The sequence below is a fragment of the Myripristis murdjan genome, chromosome 19 (genome assembly GCF_902150065.1).
Source record: "Myripristis murdjan chromosome 19, fMyrMur1.1, whole genome shotgun sequence".
In the NCBI taxonomy this organism is placed as follows: Eukaryota; Metazoa; Chordata; class Actinopteri; order Holocentriformes; family Holocentridae; genus Myripristis; species Myripristis murdjan.
Genome location: NC_043998.1, coordinates 1,444,122 through 1,466,980, shown reverse-complemented (window position 1 = coordinate 1,466,980; position 22,859 = coordinate 1,444,122). Strand labels below are relative to the sequence as shown.

Here is a 22,859-nt window from a genome sequence, read left to right as displayed (position 1 = left end):
AAAACAGATTTCCTTATTCATCTTGATCGTTTATTTTCATCTCATATTATGTAACAGTATTGTGTGTGTGTGTGTGTGTGTGTGTGTGTGTGTGCATGTGTATGTGTGTGTATTTGTGTGTGTATGATTGTGTTCCCATGTGTGTATCCTTGGTTGATCAGTTATGTGTGAGCTCAATCCAATTAAAACCCATCTCAAATATGTGGACAGAGACCAAACAAAAAATTTTGGTACAGCAATCCTTAAAAATCAAATAAAATGTCTGTTGAACTCTTAGTATCATTCTTTAAAAGGGTGATGTACTTTCCATAATCACAGGCTAACTCTGGTCTGTAGAGGCAGACTGTGCAGTTTCAAACGGGAGGGCACATCACTTTGAGAAGGAAGGTTAAAACCCCCCAGATTCACGCCAAGACTAATAATCCAAAGAATTAACGTCACACTTCAGGTCAAACGTCTGGGATAAAAGAGCCGTCTTGAACTGCGTTTCTAAACTCTGTTCTCTTGAGAATTGAGTGGCTGTCATTGTTCTTTACCACAACATGTGTGATATTAATGTCTAAAAAGGCAACCATATGGACGATATTAAAGGGTTAGGGTGTTATTATGCTGTTTGTTGAAGAGTGCTTATTTGTCACTGTTGCTACACTCAAAATTTCAAATTAGTCAAACCGTGTATCGTATCGCTATCAAGATCTGGCCAAAATATCGAGGTATGAAGTTTTGTCCACACCGTGCAAACCTACATTACAGCCAGATTTATCGCCACACTTTGTTTTAGTGAGAAACGTCGGGCTGGACTCTTTATCATTCTGCTAGGAGGAAGACAAACGGCGCTCTGGTTTGTTTGTGTGTCTTTAAACCGATCACAGTCGTCTGGGGCGGCGCTGGGCCCAGCATGCAGCAATGGTGCCTTTGCAAAATCCGCAAACTGCATCATAACGAAGCAAGATGTGCTTTAGAGAAGGGGGAAATCATGATACAGCATGGTACCGTGATATTTTGTGTGGCGATATTGTATGTCAGGTATCATTATTGTTTTGCCGAGAATGAACATTCAGGACAGGTTTTTATGACAGGTTGTCAGGCGGTCCTAGTTTGCTGCAGTGAAAATGACTCAAGTGAGATGATCAGAATTAAACCTTATTATCTTATTATCTTATCTTATTCAATAAAACACATTGACAAAGTTTTCTTTCAGGGTCATCATTTGCATTTGAAAAAAGGTAATACACCGCAATATATCACAATGCATGTTATCGCAATACTGCATAATGTTTAAAATTGCAGTACTATCACATCGTGACTTACACGTCGTGATATTATCGTATCGTTGGAGCCTCTGGTGACCCCGGTGCCCTCCCCTTTGAAACTGCATAGTCTGCCTTCAACATGATATGAAATTGGTCTGTATATGTTCATGTTTATGTATATGTTTGTCCCCCCGACACACTGAGTAACACTGCATCCCTCGTCCCTCACGTCCAGAAACAAAATGTGTCCAGCCGGCAGCTGCAGCAGCGGTTAGCCCGGGAGCAGAGAAGGGGGATATGTGGCTACATTAGCGGCATAGCTGAGCTCTCAATATGAGAAAGCTGACACACTGTGCTTTGCCTCTCATTTGATATTGTTCATCATAATAACTGATTCAGTCTTGTTTTCTTCATTTGACTTGACTTATTCTCCTTCTCTCCTCCATATTGTTGTTGTTGTTGTTGTTGTTGGTTTGCTCTTTATCTCCTCCTCTTCCTCTTCTTCTTCTTCAGCATAGTTGTGTGTAAAGAGAGAGTAGCTGTTTGGGTCGGCTCTAGCAGCGTTCTCCTCTGGTTAAAAAGTGGAAGATCTCCATGCATGCTGCCACTGTTGTATTTAGTCCTTTTCTGGCACCAGCTTCAGCACTTTGCCGATGGCGATGGTTTTGCCTGGAGGAGGAGGAAGAGCAGATGAAGGAAGTGACAGATTAAATATTAATTTAAAATGCCTGTTAAGTTTCATTATATCAGCATTGAGGTCCTAAGTCTGCACTGCAAAAAAAAAAAAAGTGATAAAATACAGCCATTCAAATCTTGGCGTTCAACACACTGATTCTGGCACACTAATTTTCCACTCATACACAAGCGTGTATACATGCTCTGGCAAATGTAAAATTATGTAACCATCCCAAACCTCCAGGACTTTGATTTCATCTTTGTCTCTATTCCCTGTGGCGCTAAAAGTTAAACTGATAACAAATCAATAGATTATGCCTCAATAATCGATTGTTTTAGTTGTTTGTCAAGTCATATGATTGCTGATTCCAGCTTCACTAAAATGCTAAGATTGTCTTCCTTTTCTCCGTTCATATCAAAATAAAATTATTACTTCTGTTTTTTTTTTTTTTTTTTTTGGCTGCTGGTCAAACTGAGGAAGCAAACTGATGATACCATTTTGAGCTCTGCTAAGTTCCCATAAGCGTTAGTCATTGTTTTTGCCACCTTATAATCTAAATAACTGATCAGAAAAAAAAAATCAATAAATTAATCAACAATGAAAATGATCATTAGTTGCAGCTTTAATTCCCCGTCTTCCTCCCTCTCTCACTCACACACGTGATCAGTGACTGGACTTTGTGATGCACATTTTCTATCTCTAGATGTTACCTTTGCTTTTTTTTTATCTGTGTCCCACACACAAACACACACACAGACACACACACACACACGCCTTACCTTCATCTCGCAGTGTGAATCGGCCCATCTGAGGGAAGTCTTTGAAGGTCTCGAGGCAGATGGTTCCTGCTGCCCGGAGCCTGGCGATGCACACCTGGTCCTGCTTCACAAAGCGTGGTCGTGTTTTGCTTTTCTCCCCCGTCTTCTTGTCCACCAGACAGATTAAGGCCTGCAGCCAAGATTAAATTATTGTGTTTATTAAAGACCAGTCGGGCCTGTAGGTGAGCAAAATCTCCTCGCTGACATGTGGGAAAAAAATGACAGTCCAGTCTATTTCCCTAAAAGGTTTGAGGAAAAAGGTGGTGAGTAGAGCAGGGACTTACTGTGATTTGCACTTCTTCAATGCAGGTGTGGATGTGAAGGACTGCATTGTAACCAGGACAGATGATTGATTTGTGCTCAATGATGACAATCTGTAAAAACAAATAAATAATGCAGAGATATATCAATATAAAACACATTAAAATGAACGATGGAGGGAGCGGTGGATTAAATGAGCAGGGAAGTGGAAGCTTATCTGTTGATATCGTGGGCTAAATGAGAAATTCTGTTTGCGGCTGCCTGAACCTTTGAAAATACAGCGCGTTCGCTCATCTGACAGCTGTGTGCCTCGGGGTCAGTACCTGTGCGTCGAAGGTGCGCCCAGAGTGGCAGAGGTTCTCGGGGTTGCAGAGGATGAAGCCGGGCAGGATCTCCTCTTCCTCGATGCCCTTCAGCCTCAGTTTCAGGTTCTCGCCGGGAGCAGCATCGTCCGTCTCCACGTCATCGCTCAGCAGGCTCAGCACCTCCACCGTGTGCTGCAACATGGCAGAGCAGATCGACTGTCATGTTTAGATCTGGTTTGGCTGGATGATAAATTTACACTTCAGATGAAAATGTGTCTCAAGTAAACACAACAAAGTCCAATTTTTCTGTCCCTCACCACACTGTCATGTACATCACCTCCTTTATTAATATTTACATGCTTTAAAATGTTAAGTAAATACCTCATTTTGCTTGTTGCCCATCCACCAGTATCCTAACAATCCATTTTGGTAATGTTAAAGGGACAGTTCACCCCTTAAACACAAAGGGAAAAAAAAACAACTTACCCCTAGTACAATCTATCCATCCAGATTATAGATATGGATTATCTATGGATATTCTCATTTATCCAGGTTATCATTCTCTTTGGGCAAAATTGAATCGTAGGCAACTGCACTTGTATTTGTCTTAGGAAGACGTTTCGCCTCTTATCCAAGGGGCTTCATCAGTTCATGCACATCGGTCTATCTAGTCCGCACTAGTCTGACAAAAGACAGTGGGGTAAGGTCCAGGTATTTAACCTCTGTGGGAGGGTCTACCCAAATGCCTGTGGGTGTGTTCATGCAGGCACTGGTTTCACTTGACCATTGTTGTGGTCTTGTGTTAACGACATTCAGTATTTGTGCTACTGTTTTTGAAAAGAGCTATTTTTCCTACTAAAATATTGATCATTTGAGCTCCACTAATCAGCATCCATCCAGCTCCACCGTGTTGGGGTGAAGAGAGAAGAGACTGGAAACTTCACCAAATCACACAGAAACTACCTGGATGGTTAGATTGCAATCAAAGTTAGTTTTAGATTTTACTTTTTTACTAGTTTGGGTGAATTGTCCCTTTAGAAGTCTGATGTTGCAGTCTGTTTTTTTGTGCTTCCTACAAGACTTAGGTCTTCATTATTTCCAGTAAGCAGTTAACTGGTCCCGTAAAATGAAGGGAGATCTCACCCTGTTTGGCATCATGACGAGCTGCTGGGCTTTACTGATGGATCCTGACTCCAGCTTCCCCAGGATCACTGTGCCCATGTCCTGATCAAGCACACACACACACAAGGGCAATTCAATGTAAATTTCAGTCCAGTGCCATTTAGCGGGTGCATGACTCAGCTAACATCACCGTCTTGATTATTTAGCTGAACAGTTTGATTGCAGTTCCTAATCACAATTCATAGTTCCAGCGATTAGAACGGCACATAATATGCAATAGATTCTTCATCTTGCTAACATCTTTCCCATTTAATTTCACAGGAAGAAACACAAGAAGGAGCTTCCTCATTTGGCCACTCGAATAGTGGTGATAAATCCTTTTCACTTCATGTTCTGATAGTTTCTTATCGCCTCCATTCTCTGGCCTTGATGCACTCTGGATACAGATGAACTGAAAGGCTGGCTTCATGAAAATGTGGATCCAATCATCTAACTACATTCTTGCATTATTTTCAGTTTCATGTTTGCCAAAATGCTTTTCTCCAGTGCTACCAAATAAACTGCATGACAGAAATTACTAGAGCACAATTATGAAAAATACATGTAACGTCGAAGCAGCCTTCACCTGTGAATCCATACATGGTTTATGTGATGCCTTACTGCATGTGGGCTGGTGGCCTTAGCTGGCCACACAGGAGTATCCAGAGTCCAGTTAACTGAACCGTAATCTCATTACACAAGGCTTAGTTAGGACGACTTAGTCTCATCGCCTCTATGTAACACTCTTATGCAAACACAGGAAGAAAAGGAGTCTATGAGATCAGGGGGGAAAAAAACAACAACAAAAATACAGGAAGACGGAGGGGGAAAGGTGAACGGAACAAGAAAGACAGGCTGATGATGAATGGAGGAACAACTGAGAGAGCTGTGAGATAATTCAAGCCCATCAACACTTCTGTCCTGTGCCGCTTCCAAAATCTACACCACAACGGATGCCAAGAAGCTGAATTATCCTCGAGAGAAAGGCTGCACTGTGTGTGTGAATTCTTGGAAGGACACCCGAGGCGAAGGAGAATGAAAAATTTGGAAAAAGCTGTGCCGTTTTTTTGGCCGTGTGAACTGAACAAATCAAGGCAAAAAAAAAAAAGTTTTGCTCAAACTTTTATGCCTACTCACATGGAGGAGAAGGAAAAGAGTAGAGAAGAGTGTTCATAACGATCCCCAGGTTTTTCCTTGTACCTTGAAAAAGAGAATCAAATCCCCTCCGGCTGCTCACCTTGTATTTGTCTACGATGGGTAGTCTGACTGGTCCATCAGTGGATCTGGTGAAGTTTGGCAAACTGTCCAGGTGGGGAATAAATGGCAAACCTCTGGAGGAGACAGAACAAGCAGACAGTCTCTCTCAGTGACTGACAGAAAAAAACACACCGCTAATATCTTCAACAGGAGGAAACTGAGCTCTTCAGACATTAGGAATGTCATGACACCAGACTTTTGGTAGTTGATATCAATACCAGTTAAATTCCACTATTTGATACCTGATTCAATACCATGAGGGAAACAGAAATCCCACTGAGCACACACTCCTTTAAAAAAAATCTGGTATAAATACTAGCAAGCAAAAACAAGAACTTTGTGTTTTAAGTTGGGGTGTAAAACTGAACTGTAAAAAAACAATCCATTCAATACACAATACACTCTAAATAGTGCAGTGCTGTAAACATCCGCTCTGCCCCCATTTCTACTCAGGTTTTGCAGTTTTTCCATGTATAAAACAGTTTTTATTTATATTTGTTTTGGGAGCTTTTATTTTGATAACTGTATTTTTGTTGGGTAACCTTTCACCCAACAAAGCACCCTACACGGCTGCTCCTGTCACCAGCAATTTAAAATGTGGTAAAACCGCTAAGCTGAGGCACAACTCTTACTTTGCACAGGTCAAAAACACTGTTCTTTGATGTCATAATGTTAATTTCAGTGTGTATATGTGTCAGGCCAGACCGGCCAGATAAGCATCAACTACAGTCCATGATCTAATAATAAAAACACTAGTACTGGTATTGTGTTCAAAACTCTGACATGATTTGGCACCAAATATCAATTATTTATGATGTTGTCAGCTGACACAAAGAAATTCAAGCTCATCAAAGGAGGTATGAGCCCTATATTATTTCTTTTCAAAAACCTGTGTTGTTGGCAAAACTGCAGCAGCATGAGAGCAGCTGGGGTGAAAAGTCATGTTGCTCAAAGGCACCTCAAAAGTGATTGACTCCTTCGCTTCAGTTCAAACCCGTGACCTTCAGGTCAGAGGTGATTTTCTCGAACCCTGAAGCTAATCATAGTGCTGGGCGGTATGACCAAAATGTATATCACGGTATTTTTCAAAATTATAACGGTTTCATGGTATATGACGGTATTTTCTTTTTTCATGCACAACTGGGTGTTAACCACATTTTCTAATTATTTAGAGAAGAATTACTGCAGTAAATTAACTTAGAATGACCTATTTTACTGTCATGAGGAATGAATACTGGACATTAATGTCCACACAACTGGACATTAATGTCTAAGTTGTCCACCCTAGTATTAATACAGGTTTACATGGCAACACAAAATGATGCAAAGAGGTGGCACTCATGATTCTAATGAAGTGAAGGAATCAGAATGCATGACAGTTGCAGTCAAAATACAGAACCTTTTTATTATGCAAATTTAAGCCACTTGCATTAATATGCAGACTGATTTGACTGATTTAACAATATGTTAAATTATTATTATTATTTTAAAAATGTGAATTACTTATCAAATAGACCTAACAATTCAGCTACCAATGAATGAGCAGTAGTATGCATGTGATAACATAAGCTGTGTCCCAATTCAGGGTCTGCATCCTTCGAAGTCCGGGTCCTCCAAAGTCTGTGGCTTTCGGAGGACGCGGACTTCGAACAAAGTGTCCTCCCCGTCAACCAAATGGGACGGTCTAGCCTTCGGAATATTTCCTGGTCGGGTAACCGCCGTTCCCATGACAACAAACTCCAGAGACAGAAAGATAACGTTTCTTTCCATCAGACAAGACAAAACAGTAAAGAAAGGGGTTTTGGTTTAACATATATGGTGTTGGATGTTCAAATGACTAAAAACAGAATATTTTATAATAGTGAAACCTGAGTTTAGATGCCGCCGTAGCCATTTCAGTTAACTTTTTTAGACTGAGCAGCAGCACGCAAAGCATCTTGGGATACGGGAGCCCGAGAAGGATAGTCGCGGTGCATCCTCCGAATCGGCTACCAACGGCTGAAAAGAAGGCCGCATTTGAAGTGCGAATTTGAAGGATCCTTGGACTTTGGATGAATTGGGACAGGCTTTCGTGCAGTGCTGTGACGTAATTGGCTTTCAAATGCGGACTTCGAAGGGTGCAGACCCTGAATTGGGACACAGCTATAGATTGAAAAATAAGCCGAAGTGATACATCTTCTCTTAATAGACAAGCTAAGCCAGTGTGCTGCTGTTAGCCAGTGAAAATAGAGTGGAGTGGCAACTCTTCACTTTGTTACACAATCTATGTCAGTGTGCTGCTGTAGCCTGGAAAGTTTCTTTGCTTTTGCCTGAGGGATTTTTTGAAGTGAACTTCCAAACAGCCAAAACAGCTCCTCTTTTTGGTAAAAGTTCTTCAGCTTCATTTTCTGAGTCCTTAGTGCTTAGTGAGTGCAACTGCAAAAACAGTCCCCCTCCAACGATGTCCTGCGGCGCTACCACACACACACACACACACACGTCCCCACAACATTAGCAATACCTAGACCACACACACACGCACGCACGCACGCACGCACACGCACACGCACACGCACACGCACACGCACACGCACACGCACACGCACACACACACACACACACACACACACACACACACACACACACACACAGACACTCAGGTATTGGGGTATCTGGAAAAATTCATATCATAAAAAAAATAAATAATAACACCGGTATTCGGTATGAACCGGTATACCGCCCAGCACTAGCTAATCAGTTATTCATCATTCTCAAATGATGATAATGTGAGTCAGGGTAACATATTAACATGTATGAGGCACAAAAGGCTGCTTAGAAATTTAGAAAACTCCCATAAAATTATGAACAAGGAGGGCAAAACATGCCCTGATAATTGTGAATACCCTTTATGCTATTTCCATTTTAGTTGTCATGACTGATTTGTTACGGTATCAAATGTAAAAGCAGGTCATCCACCGGGGTTCATTTTTGGTTTGTTTGTGTCTTTGGGTGGAGGAAAAAATAAGTGTTTTTCCTGTCTTGTAGATCAGAAACAACTGAGTGTGCAGTATGAGGCGGTAGGAAATTTGGGCAGCACACAGTCAGCAGTGGAGGAAAATGCTGAGCCCACACAAACCACAGTCAACAAAATAAAATGACTAATAATGTTAAAACGTAAACAAATTAATAAATAACTCAAACGGTGGAAAATGGACTGTCTGAGAGCAGAAAAAGCTCCATTCTTTTCTGTCAAGGCCTGCCATCAGTTTCCAGGAGCAGACAAATTTAAAATTAAATTTAAAAACAAATTTAAGTGGAACAAATAGAGTTTTTATTTGCCAGCGTGCAGTGTAGAAGGATTATTTTTTAGTTTAAAAAGCAAAGCTGCCCTGGAAAAAGGACAAATATGCCCCACCTGGGTGGTGCTGCTGGCAATTTATACTGCTTGGTTAATGACTCCTGTGAGTTTTTTCCTGCAGGTCTCCCACCTCGCCCCATTAAACACAGTTAGCCATAAATGGTTTATGAAACACCATTCATAAATAATGATATGTATAGAAGTAGGCTTGTCATTCTATTTTCCTGGTGTCGGAAAAAACAGGGAGTGCAAGACAAAGAGTGAAAATTAAGAGCTTGTGGCAGAGGGCGAGATGGAACGTAGTGATAAAAGGCCTTAGTTCATGTATTTAAAAAAAACATCTGCTAAATGGCAACATGTCAGCAGTTCATTCAACAACTGGACCATTTCTGAAGTAAAAAAAGGAAACAGTCTAATGTAAAGATTGATAATAAGAAGCACATTACTGCAGTTCAATAGCGTCAAAGCCACCTGCAGATCCAAGGAAACTGAACAGAATATCACCTCTAATGGGGGAAATCAATTACTGGCAGTATGCCAGAAAAATGGGGCGACAGCAACATGGCATCTAAGGAGGAGTGGACACCAGCAGGTGACACAGGTATCCTAAATGTTTTGTTTTTGAAAAGCATCGACCTAACTTCATTTTCACCAAAGTATCTTGGCTTCTTTATGGATCCATCCAAATCCTCCTGCAGAGCCTGATAATCCAGGAGCAACAGGAGCCAGACCACTAGTTAATGCCAGGTGACAGAGTTGTAACATTAAGTGTCTGGGGGATATAATCACTGACAGAAAAATAGTTTCAAATAGTAATGTAAAGGAATAGTGCAACCTAACTTCATGTTCAGTATTTTACATTTCCTGGGTTTGACTCTTGGCAAGTATTTTATTGTCATTTCCTGACTCCTGTTTCAGATAATGGGTGTGACAGGTGGTGAGAAGCTTGCTGAAGAGGATGACTGTGCGACCAGTATGCAATGTGCAGCGATGAGAAACAGCCATAATTAATATGTGCCAATAAAATCACACCACCATAACCCTGCGCCATGAATTTGCCGCAATCAACTGGGGCATAAAATGCAATGACCCCATAATGAAGTGATTGCAAATGGTAGAAGGCTGAAGAAACTGAAGAAAAGTGAAAAAACTACATGCGAAATTTGCTCTCCAGAAAAATATGTGGCTCAAATTATTTAAAAATGAAATGTTTCCGCCATTTCTTGTTTTATAAAGAAAGCTTGCCAACATATTTTTCTATACAGCAAGTGCTCCTCTGATGATTAATTTTGGTCTTTAACATGTAAAATAAAGCTAAAAACTGACTAATATTATTAGTGCTATTATTAAAAGTCTATGTAACTTGATATTGACTGTCCGAAACTGAAAGAAAAGCAAAACGTTTCACTTATTTCACTGTTTTTCCATTTAAGTCACCATTTGTCAGTGTGTACACATGGGTCAAAGTCTCCATAGTGGTACACAAATTCTCACATCAGTTTTGGTTTTAAAATTGTGGAAAGTGGTGTACACATCTTTCAAGCCCTGATTTGTATGTACTCAATGTTTTAAATGATGACACAGGTCTTTTGTTCTGCTAAGACCAAGCATTTACCCAATTTCACCTGGGGGATCAATGAAGTATTTCTGATTCTAATAAAAAAAAAAATGGTTCAATGTGAAGCATGAGACTGCTGCACTTCAGTTTTCAACAGTTGTTTTGGCAGCCGCGATCAGCACTCTCTGGATCTACCTCAGAGCAGCATGCCTTTAGGACAACGGGCTTATTTTTGTTCCTGCCTACTTTGGCAAGAGCTGCACCTGAGAGCGTCACTTGCTGTTAGATTTATTAGTGTGACGTGACATAACATGAGCCCTGTTATTTCTGCGCCTCCATGTTCCTGTACAAAGAATATGCCACTTGTACAGGTGTTAGCAGTGGCGTCGTTAGGCCTATTTTAGGGGGGCTGAAGCCCCCCTAAAATTTTCTTAAGCCCCCCCAAATAATTTGGTGGGTTTTTTTATATATATAATTTTTTTTTTTTTTTTTTTTTTTTTTACAAAAGAGTGCAGACAAAATCAATATAAAGACGCAAGAATATGAATTTAAATAAATAATAATATAACCTGTCATTATTCACTTGAATATGATCATAAATCTGTTGGTTTCCCTTCACTTCACAGTGTAAGGTGGAGAGCGCCGTCAGTGCTTTGTTATCCAGTCCGTTCCACTTGTTCGTATAGACAACGCCCACATTACTGAAAATCCAGTCTACGTTTTCACTGCTACCTTACACCCCGCCGGCATACACGGCATACGTGCTGCACACAGCCGACTGAGAGCAGCGTTAAGACAACATGAAGCAGGGATATACACAAGTTTTTCAAGAAAGTAAGTCGTTATCACTGCTGGTAGTATCAGTTAGTTAACTACAGCCTCCAGCTAACAGCAGAAAGCTCTATATAATTTATCAACTAGGTGCTCCCCATTTTAATAAATAAAAACCTGGCTTGCATAGTGAATTAAATTGTTGGCATGATGTTGATTTCTGTCACTTGTTTTAGCTCTGAAAAAAGGGAGCGGAGCTCCTTGATGTATCACAAATATCAGTACATAATAATGATATACTAATAATAATATCCAGACGCGGCACACTATGTATCAATAATGTCCCAATGGCAAATAGATTAGTATGTCTGCCTGACATGCAGGAGACTGGCGGTTCGATTCCCGGTCAGGACAACAAGGTGTTCCTACTTTATTACCTAATTTTGTTGTTGATAAAAACAATAAAGTGATTCTTATTATTCTGCCTGTCATTGGCTAGATGAAACACACAGTGGCATTGAAGGTTTCTGTAATTTTCATTTCTGTGCTCTCACCTAAAACTGAACTGACTGTTTGTAAAACTGACTGTTTGTTATGTTTGTAGCTGCTAGCCTAGCCGTCTCAATATATTTCAAAGGGACCATTAGCTCCGCGGCTAACGCTACTTATTGAGTATGTATTTTGACTTAAAAGCAGAGGTGGGAAGTAACGAAGTATAAATACTTCGTTACCGTACTTAAGTAGATTTTTCAGGTATCTGCACTTTACTTGAGTATTTAATTTTCTGCCGACTTTTTACTTTTACTCCCTACATTTGAACACAAATATCTGTACTTTTTACTCCTTACATTGTCAAAACAGGCTCGTTACTTCTCTCTCCCTCTCTCTCTCTTTTTGGTGGGGGCGGGCGGGCTCCTTACCACCAAGAAAAAAATTACAACACCTGCACCGGCACCGTACGAGAACAAAAGGCAGAGAAACTCTCCAGCTACAGCAGCGCACTGACATAGATTGTGTAACAAAGCGAAGAGTTGCCACTCCGCTGTATTTTCACTGGCTAACAGCGGCACACTGGCTTAGCTTGTCTATTCATAGAAGAGGTATCACTTTGTCTTATTTTTCATTCTATGTTATCACAGGCATACTACTGCTCATTCATTGGCAGCTGAATTGTTAGGTCTGTTTGATAAGTAATTTACATTTTTAAAACAAATAATAATTTAACATATTGTTAAATTATTGGAGTCAAGCTTACTGGTAAACATCTACTCCTTCAAGATAATTTATTATGTTCTACAACTCATAAACATACACTAACACTACATACCAAGTGTTTGAGCAGCATATCTCCCCTGTGCTACAAAAGATCCATGGTAAAAATTATTAGCATTAACGCTGAAGCCCTCCCCCACAGTTTCAAAAAATCCTGGAGGAAACCCTGCACAGAGAGGGAAAGGGAGAGAGGGCGCGGGGCATGAGAGCAGTTAAGAAAAAGAAAACCATAAAGAGAAATCTGGAGACATGGAGGAAGACAGTTGCCAGGGAAGATAACGTTAGTCGACGACAAAACAGAGTCGCAGAAACAAGAAAAAATCTGTTAAAAGTCATATATGTTAGGTATAGGATTGAGAGTACCAAAGCTGTCATCAAGGTACTCATTCAAGACCTCTGGTCAGTTCAGTCTTGATTATTCTGTGAAACTGGGCTTGCAGCAAAACTAGAATGTCGCGTGATTTTTATTCTCTGTACCAGCACTTTGCAGGTTGTTAACAAAAGAGGAAAAGTTCCTGTTTTGTGTGCCCTGAACTTTTTTTTCATCAAAAAGTTATCAAAAAGGTACATGTATCATTAATGGTAAAAAATTCATTTTTACTTTTTACTTTTGTACTTAAGTACATTTCAGAGCCTGTACTTTCTTACTTTTACTTGAGTAAAGAAGTTGAATTGGTACTTCTACTTTTACCAGAGTCTTTTCTCACACAAGTATCTTTACTTCTACTTAAGTACAGAATGTCAGTACTTTTGCCACCTCTGCTTAAAAGTCTGGTGCTGGGTGCTTATATTGATTTGAAATGAACCGGAATGAATGTCAAATCCGAGATTATTGCATTGCATTGTATACTCGGCCTATTGACCCTAATTAAGCATACACCCTTAATTGATTATACAGTGACTTGAATGCATTATGTTTTAAGTCTAAATTTTGATATTATAAGTCTCTTAAAAGTCCCCTGAAGCCACTATTTAAGGGGGTGTTTTCCAAAAATTTCTCATGAATATGAAACATTTCAGTCAAGGTGCACCTTATATGACTTATTTAACTTTAGCTTTTATTTAAGAGTCAAGATTATAACGTGGAGAGAGCCAAGAGACATATATATGAGCCAAATTAGCCAAATTTAAAAAATAGACTGAAGTAAAAAACAAACAAACAAACAAACAAACAAAAAAAATCTATTGGTGGCCTAAGACTTTTACACTGTACAGTATCTTTGTTAAATCTGTCCAAAAATGTTGAAAAGCAATTTCTCAGTCTTTGTTTTCTGTCTGTGAAATTTTGTGCTTGCGCGTGTTCACTCACATCCTGCGCATCTCCTGGGGCTAAGCCCCCCCGTCCTTGAAACCTAGTGACGCCCCTGGGTGTTAGAATTGTTTTCTTTTTTTTTTTAGGAAATACCAATACTATCATCATACCATATGTTGGACACCAGCCTTGCTAAAGACTTACGTGTACCAGGGGCACTCGGGTACAGGGTCTTTGAGGTTGGCGCCCGTGAGTCCGGAACAAGGCATGAAGTGGATGTCCTTCTTGGGGTTGAAGCCCACCTTCTTCAAAAATGGCACCAGCTTCTCCTTACACTCCTCATACCTGGAGGACAAGAACGATGTTTACTCACTGCAATGACAAATACAAATCATCTGTAATTTTGCACACAAAGTGACAAGGGAACAGGGAATGTCTGAATCAGATAAAGGAGAGAAAGCAGGGGTTTGTTCAGTCAACAGTCCTGCAAGCCGAGGCAACTGTAAACCTGTCATCCTCCAAGAATGAGTCAATTCACCTCTGGGCCCAACAGTAACAAGTATGTCATTTTTTTATCCTTGGACCGATGAGCACAATTCTGACAATTTTGCCAAAAAAACAAAAAACAAAAACAGAGTACAGCAAAAAAGATGAAGAAGAGGATTGAAGTAGATATACGGTATGTCAGTTGTCCAACGAGTGTTGTATGAAATGTACAGTCTACTGTCCTAATTCATGTCCCACAATGCTCCCCTGCACTAAATGCACTTCAATCATGTGCATCTGAAAGTGTTTGTGTCACTACAATTTGACAGATATGATTTTTTGAAGGCCAATACCAGTGCAAATATTACCAGAATGATGTTCAGGAGGGTTGATATTTTGTGATAATAGTACACACATATAATTCTGAAAGTTTATATGACAAATTTGTTTGTTTGTGTGACAATTACATGACTGGCTGGTATTTGATATTTAAAAAGGCCAATAAAGACCCAAACCAATACATTTATCTAACCTTAGTCACTGCACAAGTTGAGCACATGGATAAAAATCAACAGTGATCTCCAGTCTCCGTTTGCCTGTCCTGTTGTTCTGCTCGGCTCACCTCTCCAGGCTCCAGTTGACGGTGGGGTCGTCCATCTTGTTGACTAGGACGATAAGATGTTTGACTCCTGCGGTTTTGGCCAGCATGGCGTGCTCCCGCGTCTGCCCGCCCTTTTCAAAGCCGGTCTCAAACTCGCCCTTCCTGGCTGAAATCACCTGATGTGAGCAAACAGGAAGCAAATTTGCTTTTTATTTCATTATCTATGTGATTCAATAATACATATATTTTTTAAAACTTTTAACCATTGTTCTTATGCTGTTTTAATTGTTGTCTTGATCAGTCTGTGTTGGTTTCTAGCAGTTTAAAGCATCATGCTGTGTGGCATCATACACTTCTGTTTATACACTCCTGATCAAAATCTTAAGACCAGTTGAGAAATTGCAAGAATTTACATTTTGCACTGTTGGATCTTAAGAAGGTTCTAAGTAGAGCTTCAAAATGCAAAAAGAACCATTAAACTGAAATAGGCTGTTCATCAGCTGATCAAAAGTTTAAGACCACAGCCTTTAAAAGCCCAAATCTTGGCAAAAATGTGGATTCAGTGTCATTTTCTGTCTGTGTGTATTTACAGTGGTGGAAAAAAGCTTTCGGACACCCTTAAAATTTTACACAATCTCAAATATTATCATGAAATATGTGTGGAAAAATATTTTTTGTGTTTCAAAAGGTGTGGCTGCATTAGACAGATACAAACAAATACAAATTATATTTTTTTTGTTTATTGTTTACAAGAAAAACTAACAAAACTAAATTCTTGACAGTTTAAATATGTCAGTTCTCAACATTGTCGGTATCAAAGTCAACAAATAACAGAGAATGTGTTCAAATAAACCATCACATTATAATATTTAGTAGCTCTAATCCTGGCTGGCATGCTCCCCATGAGCCTTTCACACTGTTGAGGGGTAATCTTGTCCCATTCTTCTTGAATTACTGCTTTTAATTCTTCTAAATTCTTTGGTTTATGCTTTGAAACAGACCTTTTGATAATCCACCACAGATTTTCAATGGGGCTCATGTCCAGGGATTGAGCTGGCCACTCTAAGACCTGGATACTGTGCTCCTGCAGCCAAGTTCTACTGGCCTTGGATGTGTGGCAAGGGGCATTATCTTGTTGAAACATCCAGTTTTTACCTTGACGGAACAGTGCACGCGCAGGAGGGAGCATGTGGGTTTCGAGAATGGTACAATACTTGGCAGAGTTCAATGTGCCATCACAGACAGTGAGATGACCAACATCAGCAGCACTCATGCATCCCCAAACCATGATACTGCCACCACCATGCTTGACAGTAGGTACTGTACATGCTGGAGATAATGCTTTGCCTGGCCTTCTGCATACCCTCACATTAGTAGGAGGAAGATAAAGCTGGAAACTGGAAGCTGGAAACTGGACCACAGGATCTTCTTCCAATTTCTGGCTGTCCAGTTCTTGTGTGCCTGGGCCCAACGACGCCGGGCTAGCCTCTGTCTCTCATTGATCAGGGGCTTCTTGATAGCCTTGTAGAACCTTAAGCCATGATCTAAAAGTCGGCCACGTACAGTGCGGGTGGAACACTGGACACCAGTTTGGTTTGACCACTGCTGCTGAAGCTCCTGTGATGTCATTCAGCGGTTTTGCCTGAACATGCAGATCAGGATGCGGTCATTTCTTGCTGAAGAAACCCTTGGACGCCCAGATCTTGGTTTGTCTTCCAAGCTGTTGGTTCGTCTGTATTTCTGCAGAGTGTATCCAACTGCTGAAGGACTGCATCTGCACTTCCTGGCTATCTGGCGGCAGCTGTACCCTTCCTGGCTGAGAATCTTTATCTTCAGGCGTGTTTCCTACGTTAGGTTCCTTGTTTTAGCCATTTTTGTATCTGAAGAACTTTCAAATGTGCTGGCTTTATATAGACACAAAGCTTGGCAACAAATATTGTGTCTTTTAATAAAAAGAACGACCTTCATCACTGGTACCAAAATGACCCAATACTCAAAATTTCTTGGAACCAATCAATTTTAAGTTTTTAATGGCTTTTTCAGGATTTGTTTAGTATTTTGGCTGTGACTGTACTAAAGGAAATTGCACTTGAAGACCGAGTGATTCTTAATGCAATATTTCACAAATGCATGGGGTATCCGAAAACTTTTTTCCACCACTGTATACTCTTACAGTCACCCTTTTCTCAGTTTACTATACAGCTTCAATCTGAAAATGCAGTACTTCTTCCAGCCCTTCTGTTTTTGATGTAAAGGTTGTTTGTAATGTTTCTCTCTGTCAATGATATGTTACTGATGTACATTTTTGAACGTTATAACAGGAAAAACATAAAATCAGGGAAGTAAAATATAGGGTGTCTACACATATTCGCCAATTAAATTCCAAAACTATTCCATGAATACATACCAAATTTCAACTAGGGGGTGGAATCGCAAATCGCTATCACAACTTTGTGTTGGACATCAACAACAATCACAGCCATTGCCAACATTTTAGACAGCAGCTCTTGCCACTCAATGTGGCAGCAACTGGCAGGATCAGGGCTCCCACTCTTTGTCAAATGTAAAGAAGGTTATTGTTCTGCTTTATGACACCGTGGAAGTAAAAATGATGGGCAGACAATGGAAAAATAAATGTTACGTTTGATGAATAACTAGTTACTGACTGTTTTTTAAACTGAGGCTGACACAATTCATGATATTCCATGACTTGTCCCAATAATTTATTAAATCTAAATCTATTAAATCTGGGACAGACTGGACAGAAATTCCATGACCTGCAGGAACCCTGGAGGCTGATCCTCTACGCGCAGGACATCCTACAAAAAATAATTAACCGAGACAACATGGTGACAGCAACTCAGTATACGTGTGTATGTGTGTGAATGTGTGTGTCCATATGCCAGTCAGTCTGTCTCACCAGCACTGCCAGATCAGCTTGTGACGCCCCGCCGATCATGTTGGGGACGAAGCTCTTGTGTCCCGGGGCGTCCAGGATGGTGAAGTGTTTTTTCTCTGTCTCGAAGTACGCTCTCCCAACCTCCACCGTCTTCCCCTTGTCCCTCTCCTCCTGGTTTGTGTCCAGAGCCCATGACAGGTACCTGCAGCACACCACAACGAGGCTCACTGACAAACCTGTGTTATATGAGCTTAAAGGGAGAGTTCACCAAAAAACACACCGGCAAACTCTATCTACCTGCCAGAACAAATTCAGGGTGGACAGACACAGCTTGCCATTGTTCTCTGATAGGAAATAGTTCCCAACAAAGGTTTCACAAAGACTAAAAAATGATTTTTTTGGGCATTTTGGGTGAAATGCTCCTTCAAAAATACATGAGAGACAACTAAATGTCATAATCAGAGGCCTTTTGTTACGTGCTTGACTAATCAATATCGATGATGACTAACCGGCTGCCACCGCCACCACCACAACCATTTGGTAATTAAACATGTCAAACAACAAAGTGTGACAAAAGCACAAATAAATATAGCTTCTGAGTGTGTTCATCAACAGATTTTGAGTGGAGTGATTCATTCACATGGATTAATGTTCAACACAGAGTAAACAAACACTAATAATAGAAAAAAAGAAAAAAATACAAAAAACAAACACTGATAAACTGAGAAGCCTGCTGGTGTCAGACACAAGATGGTAGGAAGGAATGCGAGGGAACTCCAGAAAAAAAAGAAGAAAAAAAAAACGCATTAAGAGTATCAGTCATCAGATTTTATGAAGGACATTTCCTCTGCTGGAAAACCTTTCACAACACGGGCCTTTCTCACCATGTCTCTCTGTTCTTTTCTTTTGCTTCTCGCTCGTATTTTTCCAGGGTTCTTTTCTCCACCATGCCAGTCAAGTACCTGGCATGGAAAACACACACACACAAAAACATTTTGTAGTTAGGCAAAATGAATAGCAGGGAACCGTCGCAATAAACTCACATGACTGATGTTACTTTAACTTGATAATCTATGGCATTAAGAGAGCAATAATGAAACCTTGACCCAAACTGAACCTGGACAAATGGATCCGAGGGCATCCTGTTGCACTTTGATCAGCACTGGGGCTGGGTGAGATATTGATATATCAATATTGTGATATCAGATTAGCTATTGCCTGGGATTTGGGATATTGTAAATCCATGATCTAGCATCTAGGCAAGTGTTGACTTTTCCTGGTTTTAACGGATATATTACTGTATGAAAGGGAAGCAATTTTCTGAACTTATTACACTGTTCTAGATTTCCCTGTTTTTTTGCTTCTACCTGCTTAGTCATCATATGTTAATAAATTAAAGATTGTTTATGAAAAAACTTGTGTGTAAATATCTTATGAAAGTAGCAAAGGTCATGCCTACAAAATTGAGAATTGAGGTATTCGGTCAAAGATATCGTGTTATTTCCTTTTGCACATATCGCCCAGCACTAATCAGCAAACACGACAGTCAAAGTAGACATGAGTAATTATTCACTCACATGATCTGTCCTCCAATAGTTGATTTGCCAGCATCTTATGGGCAGAAAATAAACAAAAAAAAAATCAAAAAGTGAATACAAGTTGCTGTAAATCCTCCTGAGGTGGAAAAAATAACGGAATGAAAGAATCACTTATGAGGCAAGACGCACCCACGTGACCGATGAAGACGACATTGACATGCTCCTTCTTGGGGGCGTCCGGCTGGGCCGGGGCAACTTTGGGCATGGGCATCTCCTCCTCTTCCTCCTCCATCATCTCCTCATCCTCCTTCCTGCCAGCTCTCTCCTCACAGCCTCCTCCTGCCCCCGGGGCCTCCTGCCCTCCACCTCCTCCGCCCCCTCCTCCTCCTCCCGGCTCCTCCTTCTGCTCCCACGTCTCTTCTTCTGTGGTCATATCCGCCTCCGTGCCTCCGTTCTCCACTGGAGCTGAAACGATTGCATTTGCTGTGACCGCGGACATGCTAGCTGGCTTCCAGAGCTGTGATGTGTGTCTGTGTGCCATAGCCAGCCCACAGCTCTGAGCAGGATGACTGCAGGTTGACTGATTTGAATGAAACAACAACCAAACACAAACACAGGCAACCATGTGCCTTTAGGAACATGGTTTTTTTTTGGTAGGGTTTTTTTTTTTTTTTTTTAATTTTGAGGTTCTCTTGTATTAAAAAAATCTGCCTTGTTAGTAAAATAGTGAAAGTGGCAGTTAAATTGTGTCCTGTAGCAGCTGCTATGGCCAGTGTTCCCTAATTGTAGGCGTCATATAAAGGAAATTGAGGGTGGCACAGTTTCAAAATTCTTTTCCCTTGGTAAACAATTCAATAAAGAACTGAAATGCTTGCTGGTTGCTAGTAACCACATCATGAAGACAATGTTCTACTGAGTAAATTAATCAAACACTGGAAGAAAAAGAGAGAAAAAGGAACAGAATGTAGACAATACAATTTGCTGAGTGCTGAAGAAAGCACCTTCCCATGACAACACACAAATAAGCCTTCCATTTCTGTATCTACGAAATTATGCAGCCCAGCGGTCATGTACAAAGCCTGTTTTCTTCTCACCCGTTGTTATTTTATAATCAAGCCTGGGAGAAACAAGGGCTCATGGCAAGTCAGAAAGCCACCCATGCCTCGACTCGACTCAGCTCAGAAGTCTAACCTCACACTAATCATCGAAAATGTTGGGAGCAGTCTGAGGAGCTGCTTCGTCAAGAAAACAGCAGCTATTAAGACCGAGGTTCTCCATGAACATCAGTCACTTTAAGACAGATAAGAAAATGTTGCATTGAAAATGTATGCTGATATAAGCTGGTCGAGAGCAGCCTCTTCCCTAAACCTTTAATTTTGTCCGTCTTCCTTCCTCTTTCTTGGCTCTTACTGGAGAGCCTTCCCTCTCAGGAAAACAAATAATAAAGAAAAAAGAAAGAAAAAAAATCAGATCTGCAATTACTCTGTAACCTGAGAAGAGGTGCACAGCATTCCAACTCCTGCCAGGATGCAAACAAACCCGACTCCAGCAAATAAAAACTAGTCAGCATGAGAGTGAAATGACAGTACTTCCTTATAGCAATCCAACACATTCAAAACACTCCAGCAAATAGCAGGCCTGCCTGAGCCTTGTAGGCTCCTGGTGCTGGACACGCAGTACTTGATATCTTCCACAGCCCGAGTGTGTGTGTGCCAATGGGGCGTCTATTCTGGGCCATGGACAAATGGGGTTGCATCATATTATAGGCCTAAGACATACACATGAGTTTGCCAATGCCAGCAGTCCAAATATGGCTTGGCAACCTCCACAATGGCCTGAACCTACAGGCAGAGAAATAGAGCCATCATGGGAGACCTGAGTCAAACTATGATTCATTCAGAGGTGAGCATCAGAGTTTGGTGCTCACTTTGGTGTGAGGTTTGAACCCTGCCTGCAGGTTAGTGTGAGGGGCCTGCATTTGATAACAGTAAGCCACACCTGTGCTGTGATAACAATCCGCCCGGCTGGCAGGTTTGTGACCGAGTAAGAAAACATGAGGTAGAAAAAAAAAAAACAGCACCATGGTTGCATACCAACTGTTTCTGCCACCTCCATGCTGGAAACTGGAGCTGAAGCACCTTGGAGAAGAAGAAGAAAAAAATAAGTGAAATGGTCTTAATCCTGCCATTACTAACCCTGGCAGGGGGTGGGAGGTGGGGGGGTGGAGGGGGGCTTCATATTTTGTGACTTTTCCTAATTTAATGGGCAAAAGTGGGCAAACAAAATTAACATGATATCTTTTCAATGTCCTGGACACTGTTTCAGCTATATAAAGCACACTTGTTTTAGCTGTTTTGGACACTGAGGAATTATAACATGCCATTTATAACCATCAAAAAACTTCCCTCTTGCTTTAGGGCCCACACCAAACCTAACCATAACCATAACCTTGTAGTAGAGCCAGAACCACTAATTGTCCATATGACATTTGGGGGAAAACATGATTCCCACAATAACTTTAATGCATTAGGTCTGTTGAGTGGGGGCTACGTTTTATTTAAAGGGATCTTTAGGTAGTCAACAAGACATAAAGTACAAGGCACATAAAGTTGGGTAACAATTTTTATTATAATCATGTTCTGTTGGTTTAAATTACTGAGGTCAAATCGCCCCAATTAATAAAAAATGTCAGTAAATGTGAAGGTAACAGGAGGGATAAATATTTATTAGAGAGAGGGTGTTACGTCTCCTGTATTCCGTTATGTTTCTCCACCCTATAACTACAAGTTTGTGTGGTTTAGGGCTTTCACTAGTCCAACATGAACAACACTGAGTCGACTTGTTGACTGGCTGAAAAATGCCATTACTGTTGGCTCGGACAGGGAGGCAGGAAGCCTAGCTGGATTAGCAAAAGCTAGCTAGCAAGTTGGGCTAACTTCCAGCTGTCTTTTAGCTCGGCGTCTTTCTCAGAGTGAACCTACCGCCCGAGGCCGGGGTTTCCGCGGCGCTGCTCTGGAGGAAGCTCGGGACGAACACCGGGGCGTTCACGTTGGGGACAAACGGCTTGGCGTTCACGTTGAGGGCGGCGAAGGCGGTGTGGAGCCCCGCCGCGGCCGCTGGGGCCTCGGCATCCTCCTCCAGCTCCCACGATTCAGGGGCCGCGTCTCTCGGGTCCATCGCCGCGGCTCCGGAGTTGACAAGCTGCCCGGCGCCGTGGAAGGCAGCGTTGTTTTCTGGGTCCGATAAAACTCGCTTGGTTCCTTGTGTGTTTAGACTCCCAGCAGCGCGTCGGCTGAAGTTCCCATCGCTTTGTTACGCCTTGTTTTGGGAAGCATATGGAGCCAGTGGCCGACGCGAGGCGGTTGTCCACAGCCTCTGCAGTTCCTGTAGTGGCCACGAGGGGGCGCCCGACTT

The 22,859-nt window shown here is 41.2% G+C and overlaps 1 protein-coding gene across 1 annotated transcript; it reads right to left on the bottom strand.

The window, feature by feature from the left end:
• Positions 1-8: 8 nt before the first annotated feature.
• On the bottom strand, positions 9-22,842 carry gspt1 (G1 to S phase transition 1). Its single transcript, XM_030078262.1, has 14 exons — positions 22,427-22,842; positions 21,539-21,583; positions 19,635-19,910; positions 19,485-19,518; positions 18,792-18,869; positions 17,929-18,109; positions 15,030-15,184; positions 14,126-14,266; positions 5,712-5,805; positions 4,457-4,537; positions 3,332-3,505; positions 3,032-3,121; positions 2,709-2,877; positions 9-1,922 (listed from the first exon to the last, which is right to left on the bottom strand). The coding sequence occupies exons 1-14, from the start codon at positions 22,620-22,622 to the stop codon at positions 1,870-1,872; spliced, it is 1,767 nt and encodes a 588-aa protein (XP_029934122.1). The 5' UTR covers positions 22,623-22,842; the 3' UTR covers positions 9-1,869.
• Positions 22,843-22,859: the final 17 nt, after the last annotated feature.